At 41.6% G+C, this 24,550-nt stretch overlaps 1 protein-coding gene across 2 annotated transcripts in view; it reads right to left on the bottom strand.

Annotated features, from left to right (window-relative positions):
- The window catches only part of BAZ1B (bromodomain adjacent to zinc finger domain 1B), a 67,288-nt gene that overhangs the window by 24,999 nt on the left and 17,739 nt on the right, over window positions 1–24,550 (bottom strand). For both annotated transcript variants that reach the window (XM_080830502.1, XM_080830503.1), the window contains exons 4-9: window positions 23,288–23,489; window positions 19,211–19,332; window positions 16,917–17,114; window positions 7,508–9,209; window positions 3,790–3,928; window positions 2,711–2,841 (exon numbers count right to left, since the gene is read on the bottom strand). In XM_080830502.1, coding sequence (XP_080686628.1) covers window positions 2,711–2,841; window positions 3,790–3,928; window positions 7,508–9,209; window positions 16,917–17,114; window positions 19,211–19,332; window positions 23,288–23,489 — 2,494 coding nt within the window. The remainder of the gene's footprint in view (window positions 1–2,710; window positions 2,842–3,789; window positions 3,929–7,507; window positions 9,210–16,916; window positions 17,115–19,210; window positions 19,333–23,287; window positions 23,490–24,550) is intronic.

Below are 24,550 nucleotides of genomic sequence, written 5' to 3'. Positions count from 1 at the left end.
GGGAGAGGGAGAAGCAGGCTTCCCACTGAGGGGCAGAGCCTGATGTGGGGCTCCATCCCAGGACCCCGGGATCATGACCTGAGCCAAAGGCAGACACTTAACTACTGAGCCACCCAGGCTCCCCCCAATTCCACATTTCAAACCTAAGCAGGACACAGCGCCAATCCAACAACTAGTAACACAGATGCCACCTATTCAATCCATCCAGTGTACGACAGGCGCGGACTTCTCTTCAACAGCTTACACGCAGCACATTCTTTGAGATGCCTGCTGGCTACACAGCTGAACAGCTGCACAGTTCAAAGTTTAGAGTATCACAACTTAGAATGGAGTGGGATGACTGAATAACTTTATATCAAAGCAAATAATCCATTTACTCTTTGTACGTGAGGCTTATTAGCACAAAGGCACAAATGAAACACATAAACTACTATAAACTTACCCCCAGAGGCTTCAAAATGTCAAACACGATGAGCTTTTTTCTAAGCCAGCTCCCCCACATGAATACGGATGGATCTTAGGCCAATCTCTGAGGCCTCACCTAACACTGTAACTGGTTCTGTCCCCTGCTCCCTCCCTCGCCCTTCTAAGCCTCCACACCTTCTCTGCACTACAAACACATCGCCCCGTTAGTCTTTCGAGTCATGTGATTCTGAAGACCCCACCCCCCACCCCCCAGGCCCTGCCGGGATGAGAACACGAAGCAACAATGGCCGCCAGGATGCACGAGGAGTGCGGGCTTGGGACGCTCATCTTCTCCTGGGAGCTAGAACTATGGAGACCTGATTTCTAAGGACACCTGTTAAGCTTCTGGAAAACATAAAATCAGTGTCTCCTCCTGCTGGAAACTCTCCCCCAGGTCTAAAGGTCCTGACTGCACATTTACCACTCTCAAACATAACTGCCCTTATGGAAGTATTTACGAACTCTACCAAAACTAGATGTTTCTATCAAAATGCTGCAATGTAACACTTACTATTATCAACACAGTATAAAAAGGCCTTAACTCTGAAACTTTGGGCTACATATTCATTTCCTTATTTAACAACTTTGTGAGTTTTTAAGTTTGGGATAGGAGCGTCTCTAAAATGAAGGAAAACTGCCTTTAAAAAGATTTCTGAAAGAAATGTAACGATCTAATACTTGAGAAGCAATCTTCATTAGGTCACAGAAAGCAGAGCTAGCAGGAAGCCTGCAGATCATTTAACCCAGTGGTTCTCCCCAGGGAGCCAGGCTGCCTCCCAGCGGACAAGTGGCAATGTCTGGAGACACATTTAATTGTCACTATTAGCATTTATTCCACTGAGGCCAGGGACGCTGCTAAATGTGTGACAATGCACAGGACAAGCCCCACCTATGAAGAATTATCTGGGGGTGTCCGCGTGGCTTAGTCACTTAAGCGTCCAATTCTTGATTTCGCTCGAGTTATGATCCCAGTATCATGGGACCAGGCCCTGCATCGCGTTCCCTCTCTCTCCCTCTACCCAGGCCCAACCTTTTAAAAAAAAAAAAGATCTAACCCAAAATGTCAATAATGCTGAGGATGAGGAAAACTGATCTAACCTGACCACTTGGGTTTTCTTAATTTAAAAAGAAAAAAATTTTTTTTTAATTTTTTTAAGATTTTATTTATTTGACAGAGAGAGACACAAGGAACACAAATAGGGGGAGTGGGAGAGAGAAGCAGGCACCCTGCTGAGCAGGGAGCCCGATGCAGGGCTCAATCCCAGGACCCCAGGTTCATGACCTGAGCCGAAGGCAGACGCTTAATGACTGAGCCACCCAGGCACCCCCTTTTAACTTCTTTCTTGAAATAACATATACATGTTACAAATGTTACACATAGTCTATGTTCAATGTATATAAGCGCCTCAAGAAAAAATATATATACACATTTATATAATTATACTTATTTCACAAATCAAACACACCCATGTAATTAGAACCCAGACCAAGAAAAAGAACATCAGTACCCCTTTATAGTCATAAAGTCATAAAGTCTCCGTCACTTATTTTTAGTTCTTTGCTGTGTTTCCCCCTCACTAGAATTTTAATTAAACGACATTTAGGACCTTATCTGTCTTGTTTGCTTTCTGGTACCACAAAACAGGAAGAACTGGTTGGCACACATGAGATGCTCCACACATACTGAATAAATAAATTATGAAATTGTCTTCTTAGCCCTTTACCTCAATTCCAGCCTTTAAGGTACCTACAGAGAGACTTCCAAGGAACAGTTTGGAGACTACTTGTATAAAATCTAATACCCAGGGGTGCGTGGGTGGCTCAGTCATTAAATGTCTGCCTTTGGCTCAGATCATGATCCCAGGGTCCTGGATCGAACCCCATTTCCGGCTCCCTGCTCAGCAGGAAGCCTGCTTCTCTCTCTCCCACTCCCCCTGCTTGTATTCCCTCTCTTGCTCTCTCTCTCTGTGTCAAACAAATAAATAAAATCTTTAAAAAAAAAAAAATCTAATACCCAAATATCCTAATATTCAAGCTCTTTATCTTTCCACACTACATCTGGACCAAAGTTCATAACCAAATGTTAGTTTCCTTCCTTCAACCCATTTCATATCCTCCCACCCCACTCAAATACATCTACCTACGGAGAAAATAAACTTTGTAAAAAGAAAAAGTGACCAAGGAAAGACAGTCCTTACTAATGAGTCTACTCGAGCAGGGTATAAGAACTGATAGATACACATACTCCGGGGACAGTAATCTTCATCAGCAGGGTCCGCACGGTCTTTGCGGTGACTGAATCGATAGTCGATGCTGTCATGCACCCAGCCTTTTTCAATGAACAATCCCGGAACTTCATCTGAGAAGAGCCAGTACCTATAAATCACAACCGTATGTTAATAAAATAATGACAGATCACGAGCATGGGATGAATTTACTGTTGGGGGAGATGATTACAGAGTTATCACTGAACGTTCAGACCCATACAATTGATAAAGTAAGGCACAGAATACCAACATTTTTGAAATTTGAGGTTCGTTTCGTATCTGTAATTTTTATAACTTCTAGTATTTTCTATTTCAGGTTCCACACAATACACACATGTAAAATGTATTACCATTTCTAATGACCTCTATTTGGATTACGTTTCACCCATCATAATACTTTAGGTTTCCTATTTGTGGTATCTTCAAAAACAGGGTTGTGTCTTTCTTTCTTTTTTTTTTGGGACATGGAGGGGGAGAGAGAGAGATCACAAGTAGGCAGAGGCAGGCAGAGAGAGAGGGGGTAGCAGGCTCCCCACCGAGCAGAGAGCCCAATGCAGGACTCCATCCCAGGACCCCGAGATCATGACCTGAGTCGAGGGCAGAGGCTTAACCCACTGAGCCACCCAGGCGCCCCTTCTGTCTTTTTTTTTTTTTTCTTTAAGAATAGGTTTGTGTCTGGGGCACCTGGGTGGCTCAGTGGGTTAAGCCTCTGCCCTCAGGTCATGATCTCAGGGTCCTGGGATCAAGCCCCTCGTCGGGCTCCCTGCTCCGTGGGGAGCCTGCTTCCCCCTCCCCTTGCCTGCCTCTCTGCCTACTTGTGATCTCTGTCAAATAAATAAATAAAATCTTAAAAAAAAAAACAAAAAAAGAACAGGTTGGCGTCTTAACTGTGTAACTCCAGCATGTGGCACAGAAAACATTCAATAAATGTGTGATGAGCAATGGTGTCCAAAATACATCAACGGAACAACTTATTTATTCTAGAACTTCAGAGTTTCAAAACTAGGAACAATATAATAACCCTAAAAGGCGACAAAAATTAAGTCTAATAAGTTACCTGTTATGGTTTCGATCTGTACCAATAGGAGTCCTACGCATGACGAGCTTTGCCTTGGCAATGCCCTCCTGGAAAGCCTTCTCGGCAGCTGCCTTGTGCCTTCGTATTCGTTCTTCTTCAGCTTCGCGTTCTAGTTTCACTGGTAAAGATCAAAAGAATCAACTAGACTTTATTTCCTAATAAGGTCTATTAAAAGTTTTTAAATGGAATTAACTGATCTTCAAAATGACCAGAATGAATAAACCCAGACCAGCTATTTCAAAATAAAACCTATTTCAGTCCTGAGGAATTTGACTGTAATTCAGCTCAGCAGCCTCGGTGACAAGAAAAAAGACCGGAGAGCAAAGGCAGGCAGGCACTTGTGCATAAAAGCAATCACTACGTGCTGAATACTATCTGGGGAGTTACTCAGCAAGTCACTACTGTTAATGATGAAAAATAGTGTGGGGGTGCCTGCGTGGTTCAGGTTAAGCACCTGACTCTTGGTTTCAGTTCAGGTCGTGGAATCAAGCCCTGCGCCAACTCTCTCTGCTTAAGATTCTCTCTCTTCCTCTGTCCCTGCCCATGCTTGTGCAATCTAAAGTAAATAAAATCTCTAAAAGAAATTTTTTCATTAATTTATTTCTGATCATTCATTATATGGGCTTACTTCACCCAGACAGAAATTTCTCTCAACAACAAGAAGAGCCCAGTAATCTTGCCTTTTTTCTATAAGTAAAAAATTTTGAAACACAGCACTACTATTTACAACTTCAGAATGTGTAACACTGATATTCTACCGATAAAGAGAACATCTACATTAATTATGGTGAGAATCTGGAAAATACATCAATCTAAAGAGGCTACTTTAAAAAATTAAGACAGGGGCGCCTGGGTGGCTCAGTGGGTTAAGGCCTCTGCCTTCGGCTCAGGTCATGGCTCCAGGGTCCTGGGATCGAGCCCCGCATCGGGCTCTCTGCTTGGCAGGGAGCCTGCTTCCTCCTCTCTCTCTGCCTGCCTCTCTTCCTACTTGTGATCTCTCTCTCTCTCTCTCTGTCAAATAAATAAATAAAATCTTTAAAAAAAAAGTTTAAAAAATAAATAAATAAATAAATAAAAATAAAAAATTAAGACAAATCTCATTTATTTAAAACCGTGATACTCACTACCTTTAACAAAGTTTGCTCTCATGAATGGAACGAAATGTTTGCAACAGTGATTACAGCAAAAATCAGTACAAAGCTAAACAATACAAACAGTAATGGCTAAATCACAATCACGGAAAAGTTCTTTCTCTTAGGGCCACAAACAAAAAGCTACCTAGGGCAGGTCATCAAAAGACACAAACTCGGTTCCAGAGGTTACAGCACTGAACTAGATACCGAATGACATGAACTGACCTTGGAAAAATATTAACATTGTTTGTCCCTTATTTCTCTGTATCAATTTAAGAGTATCACATGACCTTTCCTTTGTCCTATGTTAAAACACACAGAGGAACACTTCAGAAACTCAAGGAGAAGTCATTACAGTTCAGGTAACATACAGCGGCAGTATGCCATATACACCAAGTTGATCTACATGCTATTTTACTTGGAATGCAATATATGGTCTTTAAAATTGAAAGGTATGTGCATACAGATGCACAGTGTACCTGTAACAATGTGAAGACATTTCAGTGGCCTCAGACAGTATAAACTAGATTCTGTTTTAAAAGAAATTATTATATATTCATGAAAGTGCTACTAAAGTTATTTCTAGGTATCTAGGGTCCAACTTTGACAAATAAATGGTTTTTACCATCTTCACTTTATAAGCTGGAATCGCCGATACGTTTGTAAACTACAGCAGCAACCAAAATAGTTAAAAGATCAAAAACCCCAATAAGGGCGCCTGGATGACTCAGTGGGTAAAGCCTCTGCCTTCAGTTCAGGTCATGACCTCAGGGTCCTGGGATCATCGAGCCCCGGAGCACACATTGGGCTCTCTGCTTGATGGGGATCCTGCTTCTCCCTCTCTCTCTGCCTGCCTCTCTGCCTACTTGCGATTTCTGTCAAAAAAATAAATAAAATCTTAAAAAAAGAAACACAATAAACTCCGGAAATTTACTGTGGGTAAGAGCAACTCTAAAGCTAAGTTTGTGTACATTGTAAGACTCATCAAATAAGTAAATACTGGTACTGATGGGTGCTAGGGTTCTCATGACTCATGAAAGGAGATACAAATACAGAACGAGGGGCGCCTGGGTGGCTCAGTGGGTTAAGCCTCTGCCTTCAGCTCAAGTCATCTCAGGGTCCTGGGATCAAGCCCCGCATCGGACTCTCTGCTCAGTGGGGAGCCTGCTTTCCCCTCTCTCTCTCTGCCTGTCTCTCTGCCTACTTGTGATGTCAAATAAATAAATAAATAAATAAAATCTTTAAAGAAACAAAAACAAAAACCCCCACAAATACAGAACGAGGGATGGCAAAGCAGAACCCTTGAGTGGTAGTTCAGGCATAAAAGGAAATGAGGTACTGACACGTGCTGTAACATGGATGAACCCTGAAAACATGTTAGTGAAAGAAGCCAGACTCAAAAGACCACGTACTTATTATATGATCCCATTTATATGAAATGTCAGAACAAGCAAATCTGGATGGACAGGGTGGTGACAGCTAAAGAATTTAGAGGTTTTGGGGCACCTGGGTGGCTCAGTGGGTTAAGCCTCTGCCTTCAGCTCAGGTCATGATCTCAGGGTCCTGGGATCAAGCCCCACATCGGGCTCTCTGCTCGGCGGGGAGCCTGCTTCCTCCTCTCTCTGCCTGCCTCTCTGCCTACCTGTGATTTCTGTCTGTCAAATAAATAAATAAATAAATCTTTAAAAAAAAGAATTTAGAGGTTTTGTTTTTGAGAAGATGAGTGTGTTCTAAAATTGTGGTGAAAGCTGCACATACCTGTGAATATACTAAAAAACAATGAGTTATATGTTATAAATAGACAAGTTGTATGGTATGTGGATTATTTAATAAAGCTGTTTTAAAAATGTTCAGATTTGGGGCACCTGGGTGGCACAGTCAGTCAAGCATCCGACTCTTGGTTTTGGCTCAGGTCATGACCTCAGGGTCATGAGATCAAGCCCCACAACGGGCTCGGCACTCAGTACAGAGTCTGCATTTCTCTCTCCCTTTCCCTCTGCCCCTCCATCTACACTCTTTTTCTCGAATAAGTAACTCTTAAAAAAAACAAACTCAGATCTGATGGTGCTATCAAAGCCCCAAATGTTTACATTCTTACATCGTAATAAGAGAAAGATTAGTATCTGAGTTGGCAACTGCACCGAGGGCTTCAAACACCTTGTCACTCAATTGTTAAGACAATCTTAACAGGCACAGGAGGACACTGAGGCCCAGAGAGTAACTTGCCCAAAAGACTACAACGAAGTCAGAGGCAGGGTGTGAAACCAGGCCGGCAATTCCCAAGCCCTATAGTCTTTCCACGATGTCTACTTGTGACTTTGGTCCTTTACCAAATCCAGAGAAGATGCCACCGTCACATCAGTCCAAGTCAAACCATCATTAGCTGCAGAATGCCAGGCTGCACACTCCCACCACGCATCACACACCCGGTGGGGTCTGGGCTGCCGCACACCAAGATAACTGAAGAGTTAGGACAAACGGAGCCTGTACCATTACCCCGGCAACTTTCCTCCTTCTACTGTCTTCTCCAGGGTCTCCCTTCCGCTCTCAACACAAGCCCTTACCTTTCATCTCCCTCTCCTGGATCTCACGCTCCTTCTTGGCCTGGATGGCGAGCAGCCGCCGGCTCTTCACAGCACTGATCATGTCTTCGGCTCCCAGGTCCACGTGCGGCTCAAACTTCACCACCTCTTTCTTCCTATCCGGTTTGCCTAGCCCATTCTCCTCTTTCCCGTTCTCCTTGTTTCTGGCTTCCATTTCTTTCCTTTTCTGTTTCTCTGCTCTCTTCTTATCATTCTCTTCCTTGAGGACAGCAAGCCGCTCCTTCCACAGCTCCGCCGACATCTGCTGTCTGGTTTCCATGTGGTCCTGCACCGAGTACGTCATGAGGATGCGGTGGCAGAGCGCTGTCAAGATCTGCAGCTTCTCCTCTGACGTTAACTCAAAAAACTCCGAGGTCTCCAGCTTCTCTAGGAACTCATCTTGTACCTCATTGTCCTCAAACGGCGCTGAATCTTTATTGTCATCTGCGTCGGAGCCCTCGCTTTCTTCCTGCACGTCAGACCTGCGCAGGCAGAGCCGCACCAGCTCTGAAACAGAATGGAGAGTCAGCGGGATCTCTGACAGCTTCATTCCCAGTTCACCATAGTCTTCCGCTATTTCGTCCTGTAATAAGGTCTGTAAGAGGATGACCAACACCCGATTGAGGTATAAAAAGCCGCCTTTTTCTGCACTCAAGGCTTCCATGAGGGACACAGCAGTAATGGGGTACTGAGCATCCGGTAAGAGCAGCCCGGAGTAACAGCTCAAGAACTCCACCACCATGGCCACATCCCCAAAGAGCGTGTTGGGCAGCCCTTCAGGGGTATCCACCAGTCTAAATGCTGGAAGGCTTTTGCCAGATAACTCCTGGTCCTCGTACCTCTTCTGTTTTTCTAGCTTCTCAAGCATTTCCTTCTCTCTCCGCTCCTTGGCTTTCTCCTTCAACTTTTCTTTCAGCTCCTCTCGTTTCTTTTTCAAATATTCCTTCCGTTGCTCTTCAGACATCGAGGCCCACCGCTTTTTGTGCTCGAGAAGCTCAAAGCGCTTCTGAACGAGACTTCGCAGCTCTTCTGGGAGACGGGCTCTATCTTCGCTGGACAGAAGGCGAGCTGTTTTGGAGATGACGCAGGACAGGGCACTCTTCCTGTCCTCCCTGTCTTTGTTTTCTTTGTAGTAGGCAATAAGGTGTAGGGCAGCAGGAGGCAGATGTTTGTGGGGTTTACTAGAGGACCTGGCTGTACCCCCGGAGTTCCGTGGGGCTCGTGTCATCTTCTGAGTGCCTTTGGCCATATCCAACAGAGTCATCTGCTTCATTTTGGTTTTAGGAGTCTTCAAGCCCTTTTTGGGAGACTTGGAATTACCTGTAGATTTCTGTCCATTAAGGATGCCTTTGCTTCTGCCCTTTGCTTTCAAAGGTTTATCACTGTGCTTTCCCGATTTCTTGGCAGGAGGGCCCTTCTTAGGAATGTGAAAGTTACTATGGAGCTTGGCGGGTGACATCATCTTCATCACTTCTTCCAAATGTCCTTCTGGGGATCTGGAATTTCTGGAGTTCTTCACCTTGAGCGGCGAGCCATTCAAGGACTTCTTCAAGTGCACGTGACACCATAACTTGGGATTTAGTGGTGAACTCAGAGAAGAGTTGTCTGTCTTGGATTTTTTTGAGGGCTTCCTGTCTGGGGATCCAGCATTCTTCCTCTTAGTGGAAGGGTTGAGAGTCATGTACTAGAATTCAAGAACAAGAGAAAATTAATTAAAAAAAAAAAAACTAATTTGAAGAAGCAATATTTAAGCATCATATAGGCCCTCTTCCCCAGCTATCCAGGTAAAGCTACATATTCATTTCTGCCCACAGACACTACGCCCCTGAAGAAACAAAGACATGAATGTTAGCTAATGTTTTGGCCACATCAATACAAAATTCTCTTAATACCCAGACTTAAAAACGTATACTGTAAAATTAGGCCTTTTTGCTGTGTAACTGGTTGTCTGTTAAGATACAGTGCTAGCGATTCTTAAACACTTTTATGAAATCTGTGCACCCTTTCCCCAGAAGAAACACACAAAAATTATGCAAACAATTTCAGTGTATCCGTGGACCCCAGGCTGAGGATACCTGATCTAGATAATGGCAACATCTAAGAAGTTAATCAAGAATTACTCTGAGTTGTAAGCCTTTACCACTGGTCTTGTAAGCCTTTAAACCTCTGTTCCAACCGGGAACATTACATCCTTTTAAGTAGAAAGTATATTAAGTTTTTTGTCTAAATGAAGAAGCATATTTTATTAAAAATACCACAACCACCAAAAAATCACTGCTGACAAACAGGGAGCCCTCCTGCCCCTGGTTCCTCAAATTTCCCTTTCTCTCCCCACACATCAAGAACTCATTCCCATGAATATGTTATTAACTCTAAGCCGTCTACACTCTCGATCTCATAACGCTTCTCTTTCGTCATCCCTCACAGCTTTCAAATTCACTCCCTCTAGTAGCCCAACTATAATCCTTCAAGCCCGCCAGGACCTTAAACCCATTAATTCATCCACACTTTCCCTACACTCGCTTCCTTGTCCTTTTTACCCGCATGAAACTCCAGTCCGTTATCATAATCCATCTTGCATAAACCTACGCTTCCCTGGTCTCTCCTGCTCTCTTACACCGAGCTACCCTTGGCGTGCACATGTTCAGCTTACCCATGACTGCAACAGAAGATAACAAAGACAGTGTGTGGTCTCCCTTTAAATTCAGAACCACGTACCTCAAATGCATCCTAAGTGCCACCCAGTAATGACATGCTATGTCCCTTTCTCCATTCGCTTCCCTTTCCCCTGGACACACATCTTCTGTCTCCTCAAACCTCCACCTTGTTCCCCTTATGGAGAATTCGTTAACAGGCTGGAACCAGTCAACTTGTCATAATGCCATTGTTTCTGCTGAAGTGTGTGTTTAAAAAAAAACCCCAACTGCTGATTTTGAAACTTTCAAGAATGTAATTACAAAGAAAAAAAGCTGAGCTGCACACTAAATTAAATACTGAAGCAACGAAAAGGTACAGCCCATTTCACAAAAATTCAAGTGAGTAGGAGGGAAACAGGATAACCTCCAGAAGACGCGATTTCTGTTACCAAAAGCCACTAAGCACAGAAGGCACTTGGAGACTTGAACCTAACTCGAGGATTCTAAGTGGGAAGGATGAACTTCAGAGAAACAACACGGAAGCAGCGGGTCAGCACGAGAGGACACCGCAGGCGAGGCAGCAGCTACAGACTACGGAAGACAACATCGTGAGACCCTTGAGAAAGGCGAGGGAAGCAGCACGGCGACAGCGATCCCACAGAAGACACGGAGGAACACCAACACTCTTGTCGGGCGTGACCAGACAGGCACGGCAAAATTTAGTGAGCTGTACTGCGATGTCAAGGAAGATCGAAGCAGTACGGATATAACCACCAGACAAACTCACAGAACCAAGGCAGCCCCAATAGGAGAGATCTGGTCTCCTGGCTAAGTCTCCAACTTCAAAGGCCAATCTGCCTTTTAAGGACTAAGGCAATTACAGGTTATTGTTCCTCCAGCTGGCGTTTCTGCTCCCCAATTATCGCCCTCAGTCTTGGCTGACGAAGAGGTTTCATAGTTTACGGAATATAAATAGTATCCATCCATAACTTGGGGGATACTTTCCCCAGAAGCAGAATTTCCTAGTTCTGTTTCCCCAGAACTAGATTTCAAAATGTTAAAATGAGTAAGCGAAGATGACTTACGTAGGACTCTCCCTGAGGGGCAATAATGGTAGCAATACCCCAAAGAGACCAGTGTTTCAGAAATCACCCTAAAATCACAGAAGGAGGCCCAAAGCGACCCTGGCAGAAATCAAAGACAAATATGTGCTTCTACTAGCCTTGGAACATCTTCAGAGTATAAAGTTGATACTTCTTCTAATGCTCAGGATAACAGACTATATTTGAAGTCATTCTAAAATGAAATTTATCACTAAAAAGGAGACCAGTGTGAGTCTGTTTCAATTTTACCACTTATCTCTTAATAAGGTCTATTATAAGGGCCACTTCGTAATTTGCTTTTTTTTTTTTTTCCTGTTTAAAAGTCACTCAACTTATCGTAAGGTCCTTTCAATTTCTTCTACTTAGAAGCACCATATTATGCAGAAATGATGTAAGAAAAAGCTGGGATGTCTCAGCTACGAGTGGGTCCAGCAACCTATTTTTATTTATAAGGTGTGTTTTTCTTGCCAAACCACACCGCATAATTTTTTTTCTTAAAAATGAAAGAAATTAACTCACCCAACCCCCTCCCAACAGGCCGGCTCCCCGCTTGAGCAGTCCTTCAGTAACTGGATCATCTCAGCATAGGGCATGCTGGGCGGTCACAGCCAAATGGGAGCCGGCATGGCTGGACTCAGGGGGATCTGAAAAAGTATAAAACCACTTATGTGCTAAGGGTCTCCCCTATCCCCCAGCACAGGTAATCTACCAGCGTAGTGCACAGGGAGGGAGAAAAGAATGGACAACGAAACAGCAGTACTGTACGTAGGTTTTAGGCAAAGGCCCTTCCTAAATGCTAAACAGGAACAAAATATTTATGAATGACTCAGCAACATGAAAGCCGTTAAGAAAAACAGAGTATACAATTCTATACCTGGCTCCCTGTCACACCTGAAAACAAACCACCACCACAAATAAGGAAAGGACATCTATTAAGATAAAAATGAAGAAACTTTATTTATAGCAGCTCATTCAGATACTAAATTTAACTTAACAATAAGCAGAAAAAACCATGAACTGGAAAACTTTGGCAATCTATTATTTTGATTTTTACTGCACTCTTCTCATTCACCCAAGGAGCCATGGTAGGAGTTTCAAGGCAACGCTGGCACAGAGGACTTGCTTCGATCTCCAGATATCTTTATCAGCCAATATGCAAAATCTGTTGCCGTAAATTAGGTTTTAAGTGCTTTTAAAGTTAACATAATTTACTTTTTAAAGTGCTTCTGCTCTAGTCTCTCATAAATAAAAATCAAAAAGCAATTTAAAGAAAAAACCTAAACCATGAACACTTACTTGAAACAATCAGAAGAGATAAACATCTTTTAAAATATGTAATTAACATCACTAGTAATGAGACAAAATTACATCATGTGCCTTCTGATATGATTCGCTAAGAAAAACACATCAGTTCTGTGGCATTTCTACCCAAAATCTATAGCCTGAATACAATCATATGGAAATAGCCACAAATTGAGAAGCATCACACACAAATCACTGGCTTGTATTCTTAAAAAAAAAAGTCAAGGTTCCTGAAAGACAAAGAAAAGCTGAGAGATGGCTGCAGATCAGAGATCAGTCTCCTAACAAAACAAAACAAGGAAACATAATACATGATACTGTATTGGATCCTACTGAAACCAAACCAATATTTTTTTTGGCTAAAAGGGCAGGGCTGGGACAATTTTCAAATTTTGTGTAAGGACTACAGATAATAGTATTGGTTCAATGTTAACTTCCTGATTTTGCCAACTGTACTATAGCTACATTAGAAAATAGCCCCATGTGGCTCAGTCAGGTAAGCATCTGACTCTTGGTTTTGGCTCAGATCATGATCTCAGGGTCATGAGACTGAGTCCCGCAATGGGCTCTGAGCGCAGCCTGAAGTCTGCGTGAGATTCTCTCCCTCTCCTTCTGCCTCTCCTGCTGATGCTCTCACTCTCTTAAATAAATAAAATTTAAAAAAAAAAACAAGAAAAAGAAAATATCCCATATATTCAAATGAAAGGGCCTTCTCAGTGGCTCAGAAAAAAATAATTTGTGTGTTTGAAAAGAGAGAAAATAATAAAACAAATGTGGTAAATGTTCATATCTGGGGAATTCACTTAAAGGTATATAGAAGAAATTCTTCACAGTAATTTGTCTACTTTTGGTATGAAATTATTTCAAAATAAGATGTTCTTAAAGTGCATTAAAAACCCTATTAAAGCAGTCCAAATTATGGCAGGATTCCAAAGGTCTTTAAAAAAAAGTAGTATTTGGTTGTTACATCTCTATCCAAAAGCCTCCCTACTAAGGATACGGCAGCCTGAAATTAAGAGTTCAAACACTGTGGCGTGAATAACAAAACACTGGAGTTGCAATATATTACACCAAAGGGCAATGAGCCAAAATGGCACATTTCACCTTACATGACAGTTACCACACAAATCCCTTGTAGGTCATTCCCCCAAGTCATTATCCCTAAACTCAAGTGTTGTTGCATTTTTTCTCAACAAATGATATCTAAAGAGATGAATTCACCAGCCACATACCTATTATACCTATGCTAAATATTACAGAACACAAAATGAGTAAGCTAGTTCTCATTTTCAACTAATTTATGTTCTAGAATTTACTTTTACAAAACCACAAACACATTCTCATCATCACATCGGGCCCTACTCACATTAACACTCCAACTTCCAAATCTCTAACTTTCTTCTCTCCCAACCTAGGATCCCCATCGGTCCTTTCCCTAAACTACTGCTCAGAACTTGCTTCCTGAACTCCACGTCTCCTCTCTCTTCACAGGAGCTGCACCTGGCTGAAAACCAAATGAGATTCTATGAAAACCAAAGAGAAGATGAAGAGAGAAAAAAATTTTTTTAACTTATTGCCTTTGGAAAAGGCAGATTGTATGTGATTAACTTGAATCCTCAATGCAGGACTTAAAATTTCCTTTAGATGAGGAAAAAATCCGAAACACTGTTTCATGGTCTACTTATCTGTTTCTTTACTATATTCTGTCCTGGCAGAGGTACTCTAAGTTCTTTAAGAAAACTACAAACAGGGCGCGTAGGGGGCTCCATAAGTTAAGCGTCTGCCTCTGGCTCAGGTCATGATCCTGGAGTCCTAGGACTGACTCCCACATGCGGCTCCCCAGGGAGCCCACTTCTCCCCCTGCCTGCCCCTTCCCGTTTGTGCTTTCTCTCTCTGTCTCTGACAAATAAATGAAATCTTAGGAAGGAAAGAACGAAGGAAGGAAGGGAGGGGGGAAGGAAGGAAACTACAAACAGGAGAAACACAACTTATGTGCAAAACTCAGGTGACAAAATCAGGGAAATGTCCAATAGTACTGGGGAATAAGAATTACTACGTAGACTGGTATTTTACATGAGTCTCAAGTTCTCTAAGCGGAATCACTGTCTTCTTACAGCACTTTAGTCCAAACAAGTTAATACTTCCTAGTCTCAATCTTAATTACAGCCAAATTCTATTAAGTATCTTAAGCCCTCAGTAGAAAATTTGAGAGTAGCTGATTTCTTCAGAAACTCCTTGTTAAGATACAAGTTCCTAAAATTCTAGTCTCTGGCTCCTACAAAAATTGTAGATCAGCTTTTTTGTTCCAGTAAGCCCCAAAGACCTTTTACCCATAAATAATACTTGGCCTTTCTGTTTTTAGTCTTTTTTTTTTCATGTTATTCATATACTTGAATCCCTAAACTAAAATACATAAAAGCCGTTAAGATTTAAAAAGAGGAAAATATGGGGACGCCTGGGTGGCTCAGTTGGTTAAGCGGCTGCCTTCGGCTCAGGTCATGATCCCAGCGTCCTGGGATCGAGTCCCACATTGGGCTCCTTGCTCCGCAGGGAGCCTGCTTCTCCCTCTGCCACTCTGTCTGCCTATGCTCTCTCTCTCTCTCTCTCTCTCTCTGAGACGAATAAATAAATAAAATCTTTAAAAAAATAAAAAATAAAAAGAGGAAAATATGTAAGGACTCAAATGATCCAACAGTCTGAAACCCATTCGGAGATGATTCTGCATGGGATTTTCATAGAGTAATAATCATCATCTTATGTTGTAGCCACTGAAAGCTGTTATCACAGCTCCAAAACTCCAGAGCAATAAAATGACAAAGAATTAAAATTTTCCCTCAGTAAATAAACAAAATTTAGGTTTACCAAAGTTCCATAGAAACTTTAGTCCTAATCCAGAAAAAGCCTATTTATATAATTTCTAAATTTTTCTTTTTATGCAAATAAAAATTTAAAGAGCACAGGAAGAAAACGCTTGGTCATGCTGGTCTGGAATAAGAAAACATGCTAAGTGCTAAACTATGGTTGGAAAAATAAAAAATTATTTCTCTTTTTTTTTTTAAAGATTTTATTTATTTGACACAGAGAGAGCGAGCACAGGTAGGCAGAGAGGCAGACAGAGAGAGAGGGGGAAGCAGGCTCCTTGCCGAGCAGAGAGCCCGATGCAGGGCTCGATCCCAGGACCCTGGGATCATGACCTGAGCCGAAGGCGGAGGCTTAACCCACTGAGCCACCCAGGCGCCCCTCAATATACTTTTTTCAGCAAAATGAACCTAAAATAATTGAGGCAACTTAGTTGTATGACACCAGATGTGCTTAGTTTTTTCAAAATGAAAAGGAAAGGGAAAAAACAATCATGGAACTCTGACTTGGTGTTAAGGAATCAGTGGCTCTGGCCCCCATTCCCGCCCTAAGACCACGGTGAACTATCAATATGCAAACCAGTAATCTTGCCACCAAAAACACAAATACTCTCAAAACCTACATTAAAAAAAAGTCTTGGGGCCCCTGGGTGGCTCAGTGGGTTAAAGCCTCTGCCTTCGGCTCAGGTCATGATCCCAGAGTCCTGGGATCGAGCCCCGCATCGAGCTCTCTGCTCAGCGGGGAGCCTGCTTCCCCCCGCCCTCTCTGCCTGCCTCTCTGCCTATTTGTGATCTCTGTCTGTCAAATAAATAAATAAAATCTTAAAAAAAAATCTTACTGAAATAAAAAAGATCTTATTGGAGAAACCCTGAGATGAAAAAGACAATCATAAATCTGAGGCTAATGTCTTGGCTTTTGTCATTTTACTTTCTGTTGGTTCTAATTAGACTAGCCTCATCTTCTGCATCTGGAAAGTTAAGATTATATTCACACATATACACACACTTGCCCCACCCCCACGACTTCATAAGAAATATTTTGAAGATCAAATGAGCTGATTGACGGAAAAAAGCCCAACACATTCTCAAGAGGGAAATGCTAGATTTTCTACTAACCTGTCACACAAAGTAATACTCATTTCAAGTCTTTTTCAAGGCTGCTGGTGTCTTTGATCATTTTATCTGATATTTAAATTCAGGGTTTTTTTTTTTTCTATTTATACCATACCTCATTCCAAGAAGAATGAGGCAAAAAAGTATGAACTTTTTTTTTTAATTATGCAACCGGAATTTAAAAAACCATAAATCGAACTAGGGGAGATATTCAATACCAACCCCACATCATCACCTACATAAAACAGACAGATGTGGAAATTTCTGAATCCATTTTCTGTTTTGAAAGCTCACAATCTAATCTAAATGGAGCTCCCAGAGAAAACAAAGTCATGTAAAAGTATTCTCTCTTGCTGTTCGAAAATCAGAGTGACCTTACCTTGTATGGATCAAGTAAAAAGTCACTGAACTTGCTAGGGAGGGAGTATTTCTTCACCAATTCGTCTTCTACCACCCATGGTGCATTTTCACCAGTACCGGCCCGTAACGCGTTATGCCGTATAAAGTATCGAAGTATCTCCTTATTTGGCGGGCGTTCTGTACGAATCAAGCTGTCTGCTGGCACATTACTGATGATCTAGGTGAACAAATACAAATAACTTACCACTGGGTAATAAGAATTAACTACTGAGAACAAAGATTTATGTTCTCTCCAGAAAAATCATAATCCCCTCTATAAAATACGGCTACCATAAGCTAGATGAAACAAAAAGAATGATTTTCTGAGACAGAACATTAAATTAAACACATCCCTACACAATTTATCAGTATGTATCGAAGTCCTAAAAATGTGCATACCCACTGAACCACCAATTCCTTTTTTTTTTTTTTTTTTAAAGATCTCATTTATTTATTTGAGAGTGAGAGCATGAGTGGGGTGGAGGGGCACAGGAAGAAGGAGAAGCAGACTCTGAGCAGAGAGCCCAATGCGGGGCTCGATCCCAGGACCCTGGGATCATGACCTGAGCCGAAGGCAGACGCTTAATCGACTGAACCACCCAGGTGCCTCTGAATCAGCAATTCCTCTTGTTAAGAACTGAGAAGTAAGGGGCGCCTGTGTGGCTCAGTCGTTAAATGTCTGCCTTTGGCTCAGGTCATGTTCCCAGGGTCCTGGGATCAAGCCCCACATCAGGCTCTCTGCTTGGCAGGGGGCCTGCTTCTCCCTCTCCCACTCCCCCTGCTTGTGTTCCCTCTCTCGCAGTCTCTGTCAAATAAATAACACCTTTAAAAAAACACAACAATTTAGAAGTAAATGGACAGTCACCAACTGCTTATAAAATGGAAAAAAAAAAAAAAACCGAAGGGAAAATTACATAAAGGTACATCAGCAATGGAATCATTTTTTAAATTAAAATACATCCATATAATGAAGGCAACCATTATACACATATAAATATATGTAATATGTATAACCATAAAATATATTACCTATAATGTATTTAACTTTAGGGGAAAAACATTTCTTAATCAGGACAAATTTATCAGAATCATCTAGGGTGTTATTAAAATGCAGATGTTTGGGCCCCAAACTTATTGAATCAGAAGTATCTCTGGCAGCACAGCCTGGGCATCTACATCTTTAGTAAACTCCCCTGGTGACTATCATACACCCTACAACCTGAAAACACTGTTTTGGGAAAAATTTAATGACATCACAGATGTTTACCGCATACTAAATGAAAAAAAACCAAGCTACAAAATAGTACATACAGAATACTCCTATTTTTATTTAAAAGCTAACCACCAGGGACGCCTGGGTGGCTCAGTTGGTTAAGCGGCTGCCTTCGGCTCAGGTCATGATCCCAGCGTCCTGGGATAGAGTCCCGCATCGGGCTCCTTGCTCTGCAGGGAGCCTGCTTCTCCCTCTGCCACTCTGTCTGCCTGTGCTTGCTCACTCTCTCTCTCTCTCTCTCTCTGACAAATAAATAAATAAAATCTTTAAAAAAAAAAAAAAATAAAAAAATAAAAGCTAACCACCAGTGGCACCTGGGTGGGTCAGTCAGTTAAGCATGCAATTCTTGGTTTCAGCTCAGGTCACGATCGCAGGCTCATGAAACTGAGCCCCATGTCGGGCTCTGAGCTCAGTGTAGAGTCTGCTTGGGACTCTCTCCCTCTTCCTCTGTGCCCCACCCTCAACCCCGCCTCTCTAAAATAAATAAATAAAAAAATTTTTTTAAAAAAAGGTGTCTCGTGACTCCAGATCAATAAATCAGTAAAACAAAGCACTAAGTCATTTTAAAGGTATTTACTATTTTAGATTAGAAGCTTCACAGATTCCTTGTAAAAGCACTGATTAGAACTGACTCGGTTTCTGAGTTTAAGTATATTATAAATTGCTTTTTTTTAACTGGGAAGAGCTATTACCTGGGGAAAAGTCCTTAACCGCTGGCAACTGATTCTTATTTTTCAAACTCAGCTTGATGCTCAAATGCAAATTATTTTTATACCCTAATAATTCGTATTAAAAGAAAAAAAGCATGCTATCTCCTAGAGAAAAAATACAATTTAACTTAAGGTCATAATTGCAAAGAATAGAAAACCCCTCAGAATTTGTCATAGAAACACATTCATTCATATTTTTTTTTAGCACATTTTCTCCGAGAAAACTAGCCCTACATCTTCTGGAGTAACATTTACTACGTGTAAAAGGTTTAATACAAAGTGCCAACTAACCTTATCTTCATTTTGTAATTTCACATCGTATTTGTGAGGCAGAAATTTTGGTGGAGCCCATTTCCTTTCTCCTTTTTTTAATGAAGTAGGGAGTTTTCGTGGAGATCTACGTGCTCTGTCATCTAATCAAATCAATAGAAAATTAGTGAAAAAAACAAGTCTTTAATTTCATCCATTCATTCATTACTAATAATCTTAATGAACACCTACTCTACCTAAACACTGAATGATGGGGCACAAAGATGAATTATAAAATCCTTACCTCAAGCAGATAGTCTATGAGTCTACAAAAATTACAGTACAATGTGATAAACTACTATGACAGACTGGAACAGAAAAATACGGTGAGAGGAAAGAGAAGCAATGTCTAACTTGGTCTGGAAGAAAAAGTAAGACTTGTTTATAGACTATAAGCAACGAGATGAGTGACTATGATCTAGACTGCAGTAAAAACTTCAAACCAAAGAGGTAACAAGGGGCTAAATTACAAATAACATTGTATTTCATTTTTGTTTTTTAAAGTAGGCTCCATGTCCAATGTCGGGCTTGAACGCACAACCCGGAGATCAAGAGTCACATGCTCTACCGACTAAGGCAGCCAGGAGCCCCAACAATGAATGCCATTTAAAGAGATGAATGTGTCTCGTGGGCACTAAGGAAACAAAGGATTTCCGTCTAACTATGGTGTGAAAGATCACTACTATGAAAAAATTAAACACTTTCTGCAGTTAGAAAATGAATGAAAAGGTCAGTTAAGACTGAAGACTGGGAATCACAAGAAACAGCGCTAAACATCTGAATGAATTCAACTGGAATGGAGGTTGAGAGTTAAGAGGCATTTAGAAGACAGACTGGTAACCAACTAGATGTGGAAAGGCTAACAGTTTCCAAGTTTTCTGCCTTAGGGACCAAGATGAGGGGGGTCATTAAGTGAGTAAGAGAATGTTGACAGAAAAGCAGGACATGGGGCGCCTGGGTGGCTCAGTGGGTTAGGGCCTCTGCCTTCGGCTCAGGTCATGATCCTAGGGTCCTGGGATGGAGCCCCGCATCGGGCTCTCTGCTCGGCGGGGAGCCTGCTTCCCCCTCTCTCTCTGCCTGCCTCTCTGCCTACTTGTGATCTCTATCTGTCCAAGAAAGAAAGAAAGGAAGGAAGGAAGGAAGGAAGAAAGAAAAGCAGGACAATTCTTGTTGATGTGCCTTGGGAAGATAACATAAAGAGTAAGATGAACAATTTAGCCCTACAGATGTTAAATTTAAAGTGCCCAGGACATGCACGTGAAGACTGGGTCTAGAGGTAAGAAGTTAAGCTAACATCGGTCTGGGAATCATCAGCCTTTATAGAGATTAAGAATTTAAACTGTGGGCAGAAATGAAATAGAACAATACCCTTGTACAGAAAATTAAAAGGAAGCAGAACAAAATCCTATGAAAAATAATTTAATGTCGGAAAAAAGTGTGCAACTCTTGATCTTGAGGCCATGAGTTGGGAGTCCCATGTTAGAAGGAAGACACTTAAAAACAAAAAAACAGGGGCACCTGGGTGGCTCAGTGGGTTGAAGCCTCTGCTTCAGCTCAGATCATGATCCCAGAGTCCTGGGATCGACCCCACATCGGGCTCTCTGCTCAGCAGGGAGCCTGCTTCCTCCTCTCTCTCTGCCTGCCTCTCTGCCTACTTGTGATCTCCCTCTCTCTCAAAAAAATAAATAAAATCTTTAAAAAAAACAAAAAAACAAAAACAAAAAAACAAAAATCAAATTAACCCCTCCTCACAGAAAAGTAGTTAGGAAACCCAGGGAGACTATGGTATCAAATAAGCTGAAAGATATAAGAGAGACCAACAGTGTTAAATGGAACAGAAAAGTAAAACACAAAGGAGAAATCAGTGAATTCTGAAATTAGGGAGGTCACCTATTAAGCTTGTTGGGAACAGTTTGAGGAGTAAAGAGGCAGACAGTACATTGTAACAGCCTAAGACATAAACTTATGGTCAGAAAGTGGAGACAACATTCTCAAGAATCTTATCCTGAATAAGTAAGACAGAAATGGAACAGGATCAAGGGAAGATATGTTTTTTGTTTTTAGAAAATGAGACTTTGTTTATAATCTGAGAAGAACCATTAGAAAGAGAGTTTAAAACACTGTATAGTAGAGGGGCACTTGGGTGGCTCAGCTGGTTAAGGGCCCGACTCTTGGTATCAGCTCAGGTCTTGATCTCACGGTTGTGTGTTCATGCCCTGCATTGGGCTCCATGCTGGGCATGGAGCCTACTTTAAAAAAAAAGAGTGTATGGTAGAATGATAAAAGTTTACCCAGCCCTTGAGAAACTAAGAGGGAATGGTATTCACTTTTTTTTTAAAGAGTATTATTTATTTATAAAAGAGAGAAAGAGAGAGACAGCGCCCAAACAGGGGAACTGGCAGGTTTCCCCCTGAGCAAGAAGTCAGATGCGGGGCTAGACCCCAGGACCCTGGAATCATGACCTGAGCTGAAGGCAGATGCTTAACCGACTGAGCCACCCAGGTGCCCCAGAGGGAATGGTATTCAAAGCACAAGTATCTTGGCCAAGAGAAAAGGAAGCTCCCTTCTAAGATGGAGAACAGAGTCCTACGAGGGAGGTTAGGAACACAAACCTGAAAAATTCTTGCTTCCCTCAACAAAATAAAAGGAAAGGTCACATGGTTAAGAAAATATTTTGCAGAGTAGAATTTGCCTCTCATATTTCTATGGAAATTCTAATGAATTTTTCCCCTGAGGAAATGCAAATATACCATAACATTAATTCTTTAGCCCACCTACTACTCTTATCAACATAGTAGCAATAACATTACATCCCAGTAATTAAAACCTGCACTAAAGGCACACACTCTAAAAAATAAGCCAAAGCCTAAAACCAGCAGTTCTGGGTACACAATGCTTAAGGTATAAAACTAACAGCTGTAACACATCACGGGTATTCCAATGATCCTCATTCTAGAAGAAAAGAAGTGTTAGAAGACAGATCAGCCAACACCTAACCAAAACAACCAAGCCAAAACAGGAACTGTAACACACGTATTATAAAGCTTCAGTGTCAAAAGGAGAGAAACTGAAAAACACAGACATTAGCATTCGTCATACAGCAGAGAAGAAAACAAAACTGCAGCATCAACAGCGAGAAGGGGGCAGCTACACAATCTCCAAAGCATCCTTGGGACTGGGTAAGGACGGCCCTCTCAGACCATCTGCACCTATCCCAGACCCCCGGAGACACAAAACAGAATGGAAGGCAGACAGCGGAACATTTTAACGTAATAATTCTAACTCAAACTTTGTGACAGTTAAAGAATGAGGGAGAACTATTTAATCCTTGAACAGTCACAGGGAAAGGGACTGATACACACAAACACTCCGAGTGCTCCTATTTTTGTAGAGAGAAGGGATCTAGTCAAATTCCTTATTTACACAAATTTTAAAAAATAATAATAATTAACAACAATGAAGCCCTCAGAGGCTGAAAAGTCTCCCCAGTAAGCAACGTTTCAGTTTCTCAACTTTGAAAACATCACTGGTTAAATCTCCAGGTCCCTAAAAATTATTTTTAGTGTTTCACAATTCCGGCAGCTCCCATCTGAGAGGGACCTGAATTACAGAATATAGACAAAAGGAAGTATCTTAAAGGCACCACACTGGCTTATAATATGAAAAGAAACAGAAATTAGAATTAGCCCCTCCTACGCCAATCCCCCCGCTTCCACACTTACTTCCATATATCCAACTTAGAGAAAAGGAAAGTAAACCTTTCTTTCCCATCCTGGGTAGACAGGTGCGTGCACACAGACTTCTAAGCAGCCAGAGGTAACGACTTCCTAATGGTCTTAACTGTACAGGGAGATTTAAATATTTTGTGGGGGGGGGGTGGATTTAAAATCTTAATTCACTTGCTGAATATTTTGCTTTCTGAATCATAAATGAACAAAAACATGTCTGGCTACCTCCAAAACTCAAGTCCAAATCTAAGTGCAGGAGAACTCAGAAAGATTTGTGTATAAAATAAACAGAGTAGCACAACTCACTAAGGAAAGCTAGCATCATACATACTAATACTCTCTCTCCTTCCTTCATCCTCTTTTACGATCGCTTCCTTCTTCTGATGATCCTGAGGAATCTGACCGGAGTTCTCTTTGTCGCTGGAGGGAGAGTCACAGGCACCATCCGATTTCTTCTCAGTGGCCTCTTCATCTACTTTTTCCAAAGGATGAATCTTCACAATCCTCACCTTGAGCATTTTTTCCTTCCCAACCTATAAAGGAGACGGGTGAGAATCAATGATAGTGAGAACCAGAAAGCTAAAGATGTTTAAAATTTATTATCCAATATCCATCCCACTTCACCTGACAAAAATTCACTGAAACTCTGAAGTAGCCAAGTAGTGATTTTTTTCGACTTCATTTCTCAGACTTCTAAATTGGAACAGGATACCTTAAAAAATAAAATGACCACCATCTAGTTCATGATTCACACACCAATGTACTAAGGCCAAAAGGCAATCACTACACTAACCTGACATATATGTAAAATATAGTTCAAGAATTTCCATTTTTAAGAAAACCAACTCTACAGGACCATCCGGCCAGCTCAGTAGGAAGAGCACACGAATCGTGATCTCAAGGTTGTGAGTCTGAGCCCCATGTTTGGCGCAGACTGCTTAAAAATAAAATCTCAAAAAAATTAATAAATAAATTTCAACTATACATATGGGTATCTAATTACTCTAGAATTGTGTGTTGAAAAGACAATCTTTTCTTCACTTAATTATCTTTCTGCCTCTATCAAAAATCAGTAGTTGAGGGCACCTGGGTGGCTCAGTCGGTTAAGCATCCGACTCTCAGCTCAGGTCTTTATCTCAGGGTTGGGAGTATCAGCCCCATGCTGGGTTCCACAATGGGCATGCAGCCTACTTTAAAAAAAAATCAGTAGTGTGTGTATGGATGGATAGAGTCTATTTCTGAATGCTACTCTGTTTCACTGATCTATCAGTCTGTCTATCTTTATACCAACTGCATAGAATCTTAACCAAAATCAGACAGTATTATACCTAACTTTGTTGTTCTTTGTCAAAGTTCTTTTTGGCTGGGCTCTGCATTTCCACACTAATTTTTTTTTTTTTTTTAAGATTTATGTATCAGGGGGTCCCTGGGCGGCTCAGTGGTTTAAGCCTCTGCCTTCAGCTCAGGTCATGATCTCAGGGTCCTGGAATCGAGCCCCACATCGGGCTCTCTAATCAGCAAGGAGCCTGTCTCCCCCTCTCTCTCTGCCTGCCTCTCTGCCTACTTGTGATCTCTGTCTAATAAATAAATAAAA

The sequence above is a fragment of the Martes martes genome (genome assembly GCF_963455335.1).
Source record: "Martes martes genome assembly, chromosome: 18".
Lineage (NCBI taxonomy): Eukaryota > Metazoa > Chordata > Mammalia > Carnivora > Mustelidae > Martes > Martes martes.
The sequence above is the reverse complement of the archived record's forward strand: the minus strand, read 5'-3'. Positions and strand labels throughout refer to the sequence as shown.